Below are 10,562 nucleotides of genomic sequence, written 5' to 3'. Positions count from 1 at the left end.
GGGAGGGAGGATGAAATAGTGAGACACCGAGAGAAGAGAGAGAGAGAGAGAGAGAGAGAGAGAGAGAGAGAGAGAGAGAGAGAGAGAGAGGGAGAGGGTGTACAGAAAAAGAGGGTCCAGAGACACTAATAAAATGTAGAGGGAGTGTCGTGGTTTGGATTCTGTATGTAGAATAGGGTTTTATGGTTTGGATTCGGAGGTTGGGTGGGGCAGTAGAAAAATTAAGCCCAGCATGAAGGGATGAGAGAATAGAAAATATGAAAGGGTAATGAGTATTAAAAACCAAACAAAGAAGAAGAAAATTAAACAAAATCGAAATTTGAATAAATAAAGAAAAACAAAGTCTGGAAAATAATCCTCCCATAAAGCTCGACAAAGCTTTAAGGAGAGAGAAACAGACAGATACTCTGTCAGATCAAAAAATATTTTCTTTAACAGCGAATGGTGATGCTGTTGCTGTAGTAAACACCTTCTCCCTGGTGTCAGCTGATGGCGAGTGGACAGTGGCTAGTGTATGAGACAAAGGGGGTGTGCCTCGTCTAGCCTCCGCAAACCAGCCAGCTTTGTTCGCTCTTTTCAAGTTGTTCAGAAGAGCAAGACTGTTTCCAGTGTTTGGAAGCGACTTTTTGCTATGTAAATCCACTTTTTCCTGACTTTCTGACACGTTTTCGTCGCCGAAAATATTCTGATCCCCAATGCAGACTGTTGTGGGTGAAGAGGTCGCCGTGTCCTCATTCTCAACAATTCCGCTATCCGTATCGCTTTTGGTTGAGACATTGCCCAAACTTTTGATAGTTTGGGTCTTCTCGATCGCACCACTCTTGGCAGCAGAGGATAAGTTTTTCCCAGAAATCTTGGCAAAAACCCCGGCTATGCGAGACGTGTTAGGCGAAACCACTTTCCTGTTCGGCTCTGCTGTTGAAACAGAGAGAGAATCTCCTGAATTATTCCCTCCTGTCGGCTTTTCGCCTGAATCTATTTTCGAACGTACCTCTTGAACGGACGCTGTTGCCTTTGGATCGTCTGCTGTAGCTGACGATAGGCCGTCACCGCCCTTAGCACCAGTGAAGAGGCCAGCTAATCTACGTTTGTTCATGGCCCCCACAGCTCCGGCCACGTTCGTGAATTTGCTTTTCAGCTCGGCAACTCTGACCCGGCGTCGCTTCAGCTTTTTATGTTGCTGCTTGCACACTGCCACCATGTGGTAAATCTCCAGAGATATGATTAATGAGTTTTTGCACACAAAGAAAATAATTGTGTATGTGAACACCTGTGAAAAAAAAAGAGATTTTGATGCAATTTATATACTTGTGAATCATTATGTACTAATTAATTGTAAATATTTCACGCCTCTGACAACACCGTTTAGATTGTTGATGAGGAAGAAGATTAGGTCGACAAGGCCAAACTCTGGCTAACGAGAGGCGATCTACGAGGCAAAAAGAACCCAGGAGGAGCAAAAGGAAATTTGTATTATTTGAAGAAAAAATAAGGGGGGTCGGGTGAGGGGGCATTCTGATAACTGGTATAGTACCTGAAAATGCTTGAGATTGGGCAAGGTAGTTGACAAAGATTTAAAAGCCTTTTCAGTTAATTTTATGCAAACTTGCAATCTGAATTCCTACAACAAATACCCAGTAAATCTATGTCAAAAATGAACAATAACAGACAAGCTGCTATCTAATCAACAGTTACTAATCAGTGACAGTCAGACATGATATATAAATGCATATTACATTTGCATTTGTTTTTTTACTTTGTCCTCGTTTGCAGCTTCACTTTAAAATGTCGGTATTTGAATATGGATGTGTATGCGTATGTGTGCGTATGTGTGTAACTTTCTTTGCGTGTGTGAGCGTGAGTTTGTATCATGTGGGTATCGTGTGCTTGATAACCTGTCCCCACAAGCCACTCAACAAGGCTGGTCACACTACTAATATTCCTACATCGGGGAACCGCAAGGGTGAACTAACCTCGTACTGCAGCAAGGCCAGTACTCTGATCAGCAGGAACGGGAAATCCTGCAGGCCGACCTGGACGAGGATCTGCCAGACCTCGCTGGAGCAGACAATGCTTCTGAGGCTGGTCTTGACCTCGTCTGCGTTGTTCTTGCTCGTACTGGTCAACACCAGGAAAAACTGGCACAGGCTGCCTGTCCACACTAACAGGATCACGTAACATATCGTCTTGTCGGCGGCGATCTTCGGTTCGCTGAAGTATTCGATCAATGATATTCGAAGATTATGGTGAACATGAGAATGCGTATAATGCGTCTAGGCTGGAAAGTATTTTAATCGAAGAATGTATTGAATCTGTTAATGGGAGTATACTGGTACCGAGGGTGAAGAGAACTCGATCAGTGTTGTTCGAAGAATATGTTGAGCTTGGAAAAGATTGTACACTGGTGTCTTGGCTAGAAAGTATAACTTGAATAACGATACACTGGGTGGAATTTGATCAATGATGATCAAAGGATGATTTTTAAAAAAAATATTTAAAAAATTCCTAAAAACAATAAGAACGGCAACAAAAAACAAACAAACAAACAATCCTCTTGGTCAATTCTTTCAGAAAACACACACACACACACATACACACACACACACACACACACACACACACACACACACACACACACACACACACATACACACACACACACATTGGTATTATAGGGCTGGAAAAAGAGTTTGTAAATCGTAAGATAAATACGTAAAGGGACTCCTATTATAGAAGGTTGCTGAATCTTGGTTATTCTTTGGACTTCTTTGTTGATTCAAGAAATGAACAGTTTTTTTTCCAGATGACGAAAATGTTTTAGGAACGGTTTTATGAATTTGGAACTAAAAAGAAATACTAGTTTCTAGTCTCAGCCCTTAACTTAAGCAATACAATGTAAGGCAATACATAAAAAGAATATTTTGTACGGATTTGGTAGCTGGTGTTTAGATTGATTGGCAAAGAGTCTAAATAATAACCATTGCTTGATGGTGAGCTAAGTCATATCTTGTTAGATCTATACTACCTACAGTTTCTGGCTTTTGTAGTTTTCGTTACAGCTGTTGAAAAATCTTCCCTTTGACCCAAAGTTTATTACAGGGTAATTCCCATGTTCCGTAAAATTTCAGTTTTATTTTGCCGAACTCCTGTTTTCACGATTGGAATCGAATACGTTTAAAATGATTTACATCAAATGCAGAAAAATTTAGTTAGCACAAGGTAGTAAGAGAACACTTAATTCGAGTTATGTCAAACAAATCCAAAAGTAGATTAAAATAAAAACAAACAACAAAAACAATCAAACAAACAAACAAGCAAACAAAAAACAATCCGATAGTAAACGGAAAGCTCCCATTAAGCTGGGAATGTTTCAAAATGTTAATTGGTCTGTCGTGGTAACAGTAAATTCTAAATCACAAGAGCCCACTTTCTATTTAGGATAGACGACGAAATAATAGAAATGCAATCTATTACGTCTAAGATTACTACTTCTTGATAAGATGATGATGTTCTTACCTGAATATGGTTGAAAAATCCAGGATGTCAGCAGATAGTCCAAGATAGAGCAGTAGCAGGGAGGACAACTGTGTGTGGGCCATGTCGCCCTTCGGCAAAAGCCACCGGCTCAAAATAATGGTGACCATCATCGTCTGCTCTGTCAGCAGCAGCCAATCGCCGGCCGAAAAGTCGAGCTGCATGCCTACTCCAGGCTATAAACAGATAGACAACAAAGACACTTGTGGTCACTTCATGTCGAAACGTATTGTTATGTTCGAGCCTCATTCAACATACATGTAGTACCTTTTAAACTTCTTCATCCGTTAAGTTTGAGTCAAATGTTTGGAGAGACATAAGACACAGTTTCTTCCTCAAATGCAATGACTTCATTACTTAATCTCTTCATTGTTGTGTAGGCGTATCATTACCTCCGAATTATTACTGACATTTATAGCAGTTTGAGTTTCTAAGTCCATGAAGCTATAAACTAAAATGTTCTATCTGCTCTATCAAAATTGTAAGATTATTCGGAGTTGTTTTCAAGACATTCAAACAATTGGATTAAAAAAAGCTTAACATGTTGGGGAACTCAAATGTTTTTACGTCAAATTTCTCAAAACTAGGTTCTGAGTAGATAAAACTTAAATGCAATTGTAAGGTAGCGGTATGTACCCTCTTGTGTTCTTTCAAACTGGTTCTCTGACATGTTTCTACAGGTCTATTGAGGATACCTAGAAGATGTGTTCGCAACTTGTGAAATTTCTTATTTTTAATAAGAGGAAATACGTTTTGACTTTGGGTAAATCTCTCTTGAGTGAACATCCCTTTAAGCTTCAGCACTCGAAGGGTTAGGCTATTCAAATTCGCAGTTTCTCCTTTGAGAAATCAGTTTGTGGTTAGCAGCCTTTAGCGGTCCTTTTTTACCAAGAGTATGTTCCAATAAAAGTCAATAAACATATTATGCCCCCCCCCCCCCTACATCTTCATAAGCCATTATTAGGCTTGGACAAACCCTCTATCTTGGTGCAGTGAACATAGTTATTCACGGCACCGGCAAAGTACCGCTGAATACATTGTCTTCGGTGGAGAAAGACACAAGACATTTAATTGGGATCTTCATCAACTGTTTACTCTTTTAATCATACGTTTTGCCACGATCCACAGTCGTACACAGTAGTTCTCTAGGCATTCATATTTATGTAGATGAAAAGTTCAAATCATTCATACTGCACCCTACAACCCCCCCCCCCCCCATAGACAATTTGACAGAAAAAATGCTATCTATCTATCTATCTATCTATCTATCTATCTATCTATCTATCTATCTATCTATCTATCTGTCTGTCTGTCTATCTATCTATCTATCTATCTATCTATCTATCTATCTATCTATCTATCTATCTATCTATCTATCTATCTATCTATCTATCTATCTATCTATCTATCTATCTATCTATCTATTTCAAGGATGTGGGGTGTAAACGATTACTTCACCACCGTTGAGAAGAACAGAAAAGGAAAGAAAATCTTTACTGCATCTCTTTTTCCCTGTTCCCGCCACTCACCACAGAGGCCACATTTGACCCATTTTGTCCGGTCAGGTGACCCAAGCTCTCCAGTTTTTGCACCCACAGAGCGGAGGCTGTCGTTGCTAGGTAACACAAGGTGCTGGGGGATACCCTAAGAATCGGAATACAGTGATTGGTTGTTACTGTTTTTCGCCCTCATTGATACAATTCATACCGTTTAATAAACAGGCAGCCTCGAAACAAACCTAAAGCTCCATTTAAAGTACATTATGAGGATGACCCTGACCTTTGAATTTAAAGTTAATCTCCCATAGGACCCAGCCATGGAGTTAAAGGTCTTTGAAGAAAAACTCCTCCAACAAACCAGTTCAAGAAGGTCAAGTTGGGTATTCGAACAAAGGTCATCCATGCCGTTGTCAGGCATGAAATTAATTGTGTTGTGGGGGACTCCGTGCAGACTTATTTCTGGTGAAGATACTGGTCGGCCTAAACAAAATCGATTTTATTTCAAGCGAAAAGAATTGATTTATAAATAGTTTCCAGCAACTTCGTCAAGACATCCGCGAGTGGTCTAACAGATACACTGATCAAAATGCACTCAAAAGACGCTGGTTTGAAGCCTATTCGAGTGAATTTTTGTCACTGGGAAAGGCATTTAAAGGAAATTGTTGCCTGACTTTGTACAGGTAACAATGGTTATCAGGGTAAGACAGTGGAAAAACCTGTCTGTACGTCAATATTTGAGCGTATACATATGTGTTGAATTTTTCCCAGTAGACTGAAAATGATTACTGTTGTGACGGAAATAAATTGCAGGGCATATTGAGATTAATTAATCCTGCAAAAGTAAACAGCCTTAAACGAAATAAAAAGAAACAACGAATGTGAGACCAAATAGACAGAAACAAAACAAAGAGAAACAAACAATAAAACAAAACAGAGTAAAAACAAGAGGAACGAAAAATTAAAAAGAAGCGAAAACAAAATGAAGTGGACACCAAAAAAACCCCAACAACAAATAAATTAAAAAAAGAACCAGGAACCCTCCCCCCCGCCCCCCCAACAAAAACAACGAAAAGACAGAAACATAGAGGTACAAAAGTAAGTATGACAGAGTGCATGATGGCAGCAACTAAGAACCATAAGAAATAACAGATCATTGCACAAGAACCTCGAAGCCAGAGGTGGCACCTTCTGGTTCCAGCAGGTACAGAAGTAAAACAAAGTGAAAATAAAACAAAATCAAAAGAAAACAAAGTAAAAACAAATCGAAATCAAATGAAAACAAAGTGAAACGAAAAGCAACATTACCAGGGCCACTCCTGACCAGCCCTGACCCACATGGTCACCACGTACTCCACGGACAACAAGAAAACCCCAAAAGCGAGTGCCCAGTAAGCCACACCCATAATGACAGTCGTTCTCCAGACCGTCACCAGAGCATGAGTCCCGAACAGCGTGCGAGCGAGGATCGCTTTGTAGTACTTCACATAGTCTAAGACGAGGCTCCCGGCGGTTGTTGAGGCTTTTGTAGAGGCTTTAGACTTAGTGGCCGCCATCTTTGCCTTATTGTGAAAATTAAGACTGCTCTGTGGGAGAAGTTAAAACGAAAAGAAGGCAGTGTTGATGAGAAAGACGTACTTTATTTGGAGCTGTAAAGTTTTCTTGCAGTACAAGTATACACAATAATAAATACAATGTACATAAAACACGGAAGCAGGAGAAAAACAAAAGCCCCAAAACAAAAATATAGTTTATACTATTTTATGACAAAGGGTGGAGGTTGGAGCTCCAAAAAAACTGAAATTTGAAGAGTTAACTTGTTCTTCTTTATTGTGTGTGAGGCCCCAGAGGGCTGGGTTGTAGATTTTGTTGCATAATCTATTTCATAAAACATTTCCCCATATGAAAAAAAACCAAAAAAACTTTTACATACCATTATGGTCGCTTCCCAACCTGTTTTACTTTGGAAATTCGTTTAATTTTCTGAGAGAAAAGAATTTTTTAAGTTTGGGGGGTGAGGGGGGGGGGTAATTAGTTTGTGATTCTTTTTAACCCCCCCCCCCCCAAGGGCCTTAATGCTTTAACGCTTTAGACAAGAAATTACTACAAAACACACCAAATTATTCCGGTGCTCCTTCATTGAAAGTTGATGATTGTTGCTTATTTCATATTAATGTCGTGTTTCGATCTTCAACAAAAATATCTATTGTTTATCAAATTCTGTTTGATATTCTTTTTTTAAGCCATAGTAAAGTTTTAGATTTTATTCTAAACTTTCTTAAACTCTTAACTGAATGATCACAGCTATTGAAAAAAGCAGAGATATTACCCTTTTACAATTCGACGGTTAATTTTAAGAAATCCGTATGCCACATTTTCTCTAAAATTGACTATTTTTTTTTTTTTTTGCTTTTCTGTGGCGCATGTTTTTCTCCGTCACATTATCTTTTTGATCAGGACATCGGACTGTCAGTTGAAATTTACAGTCCGAACCTCACATTGAGAATGATTCGAAGATATGTGTGTGGCCACGGATAAAAGTCGGCATACGGTTTTCTAGAACTGATAAATCACCGTTTTGATCTTTTATTTCTAAAAATAGAGTCATGATCGATAGAGTATTAATTTCGTTACGAACAAGACAGTTATCATGAAATACATAATATACTCGTCTCAAAGCCCAATTTCCAGAATAAAAAATAACAAATCTTGCCTGGACAGTGTTCTGGTCACCCCAATCGCTGAAAACGCACGCTGTCAGTTGACGCCGCTACAAGCACAACAATAAAGTAATTTAACGTACTTCGATTTTAAGTTTGCTTTTATTTTGTCTTTTGAGTTTACGAAAGGCTATGTCTGTGGAGGGTGGGGAGGGGGGGGGTGCTCTCGGCTGCATATGCACACAATTTTAAGGGAAGGTGCTACAACAATTGAGCTCTTTTTTAATTTGCCTTATTGGGCTGCTTTAATGTTTTTATTGTCTTCAGTGTAATTGAGAGTAACGAATGTGGATTTGAATGGATAGAACAATCATTCCTGGACAGCCAAGAGGAATATTATGTGAAGGTTGCTTTTCTTTCACTTTCACGCTATTTTCACGGATTACGTAAACTGCCCCATTTCGTAAGATTTTAGTGCTAAAAATACTAAGGCTTACATTTTTTCTACGAATAGGGTTCAAATTTCGCATGATGTCTTTACAGCCATATTGCAACATACTGTCACCATCATTATTATACGCATAGCCTTTTTAGTTTTCTTGGGGTAAAGTTTTTATAACATTCCCCCCAAAATGTTACGGGTTTTCTTCTCGATACCACAGACTAATACAAAACTAATGAAAATATGCAATTTTCTTGTTGACGAAAGTTTGATATTGTAGTAGTAGATGATCTTACCAAATAACAAAGAAATTGCTTGAAAAATGAAAAAGCCTCAGGATTTTTTCAATGTCCTAAATTTTGAGGTAACCTCTCAGTTGTAGATGCATGATGGTTTCATGACATTCAAATATCTAACCATTTCCTATGAGCTTGCTGAATACCGCGATAACACAACACACTGTGTATGAAGAAGCTAAACAAATGGGAATGTCAGAGGCATCTTCCCTTAAACAGAAATCCTGACCTGCTGGTGCTACACGTCAAACTGTTAAATGCATCTACATGGCTGGTCTCATCACAATAACAATTGTTTTTGCGAAGTCGAAGAAATCCAGACAATATTAATCATTTAAATCACTCTACAAACCTTACAGGAGTTATTTACAGAAATATTTTCAGTAAAGTTTCCAGAAACGTGAACAGAAACATATGCAAAATAAGCGAACAAAATTATTAACAGAAAACGTGTAATCACAAAGTGTTCTACTCACATGACTTTATGCTACCGTACGTTTGCAAGGGTGGTTCTCTAAACTGTATTATTATACTACGAGTACGTCCAATTTTCTCAAGAAAAGATATAAACAAAGTAACATAAACATTACAAAGTTATCGAAGTGAAATCTTCTTAAACATTTTTGTCGAAACTGATTGATTTCATAACTTTATATCTATGTATTTAAACAATATTATTTCAAGCCTTTTCACCTCTTCTGAGAAGTAGGAGAAACCTGTTTATCTTCGGTGATATTTCAAGTACACGTATGTAAGAATTCCGTGAAATTTCATGACGTAACCATCGTCACCCCATCTCTGTGGCAAATGAGGAAAAAACACGTCCACTTGTGGGTGTCGCCTCAGATAGTTCGCCCTACGCCATGTTTCTTGTCAGATGTTCACCACCACCATGGTAGAACTGACCAGTAATTCTCCTATGGCCGAGAAAGGAGCTCGTTTTGCCATTCGAAGAGAAAACCTAGTATCAAACAAATTCATGTCTCGTTTCAAACTGGAGAAATCTCTCCCCCTCCCTCGAGCTACATCGTATGCTCAAATTGTCCAATCCCACTGTTTCTATTTTAGTCGTTGAATTTAGAGACATTGCAATCAAAACAAATAAATATAGATAATTGCATTTTCTCTTTAATCAAATATCTTTAAAAGAAGTCAATTTGATCCAAATTCACAGATACTAGGTCTTTTCATTCAAACGGCAGCACATATTCAACGATATGTGCGTCTCGTAAATGGATAAGTTTTGTTTGGGCGGGCCAGCGTTGGTCAGGAACAAAGAGCAAGAGAAAGCAAATAATGACACTCCGTCAAGACTGTTTCCCATGTACATATTATTACGTTGTATTCTGAGTTCATGATTATATATATCTAAATCGTTTCACCGTATTTTCAAGAGCACCCCCCTCCAAGGGAAAAAAAGAAAAATCCTGAATAACAATCTGAAACCACATAGCATCTCATCACAGACAATAAGAAAAGCATCTTTATTCTTTAGTTTAGGTATTAAATTAATTTTACGGCGAATTTAATTATTATAGTTTTATTTTTATATTTATTTTATAACCTGCGTTCAAGGCTCAGTGTATAAACGATCATATGTTTGGTTACAAGTTTGCATTATTTGAATGTCGTCTTTGTTCCTGTAGTTCATATTTCTTTCATGATTTTATTAATTCAGTTTTCTCTCCTTTTCTGTATTCGTCCATCACTCTTCGCATCTTTATGCCTGCTTCTTTACTGTATCCCGTCCATGCTTTTCTCTCTCTTTTACTCTACCTCTGCCTCCTCGTATTCTCGCGTTTATCTCTCTACGCTTTCATACCTGCTCACCCAAGCACCTTACATGTCTGTCTGTCTGTCTGTCTGTCTGTCTGTCTGTCTGTCTGTTTGTCTCTCTGTCTGTTTGTCTGATCTGTTCATAGTATTCACAAATCCCAAAGAGAAAACTAAAGACACCGACAGACTTTTAAAAGAATAGAGGAAGTACAAATTGAATCAAACGATGTCGTCACAACGCCGGCACATGACTGTATCGGTTACTACAATCAACAACGTTATCAGACACCGAAAAGTGAGTTTGCGATGTACTTTAACGTTGCCAGTCAGACACAGGGTAAATTAATATTTTCGGCTG

At 38.5% G+C, this 10,562-nt stretch overlaps 1 protein-coding gene across 1 annotated transcript; it reads right to left on the bottom strand.

Annotated features, from left to right (window-relative positions):
- Positions 1-76: 76 nt before the first annotated feature.
- On the bottom strand, positions 77-7,013 carry LOC101846352. Its single transcript, XM_013082795.2, has 5 exons — positions 6,339-7,013; positions 5,064-5,178; positions 3,517-3,710; positions 1,974-2,211; positions 77-1,270 (listed from the first exon to the last, which is right to left on the bottom strand). Exons 1-5 carry the CDS (start codon positions 6,584-6,586, stop codon positions 416-418), a joined length of 1,650 nt encoding a protein of 549 aa, XP_012938249.1. The 5' UTR covers positions 6,587-7,013; the 3' UTR covers positions 77-415.
- Positions 7,014-10,562: the final 3,549 nt, after the last annotated feature.

Source organism: Aplysia californica, unplaced genomic scaffold (genome assembly GCF_000002075.1).
Source record: "Aplysia californica isolate F4 #8 unplaced genomic scaffold, AplCal3.0 scaffold00194, whole genome shotgun sequence".
In the NCBI taxonomy this organism is placed as follows: domain Eukaryota; kingdom Metazoa; phylum Mollusca; class Gastropoda; order Aplysiida; family Aplysiidae; genus Aplysia; species Aplysia californica.
This window is presented reverse-complemented; position numbering and strand designations above follow the sequence as displayed.

Coding starts and splice junctions, on each gene's coding strand:
- LOC101846352 (XM_013082795.2), bottom strand. CDS start 6,586: ATGGCGGCCACTAAGTCTAAAGCCTCTACAAAAGCCTCAACAACCGCC. Junction 5,179..6,338: donor GCTGGTCAGGAGTGGCCCTG/GTAATGTTGCTT, acceptor TCCGATTCTTAG/GGTATCCCCCAGCACCTTGT. Junction 1,271..1,973: donor TGGCCTTGCTGCAGTACGAG/GTTAGTTCACCC, acceptor TTTTTTTCACAG/GTGTTCACATACACAATTAT.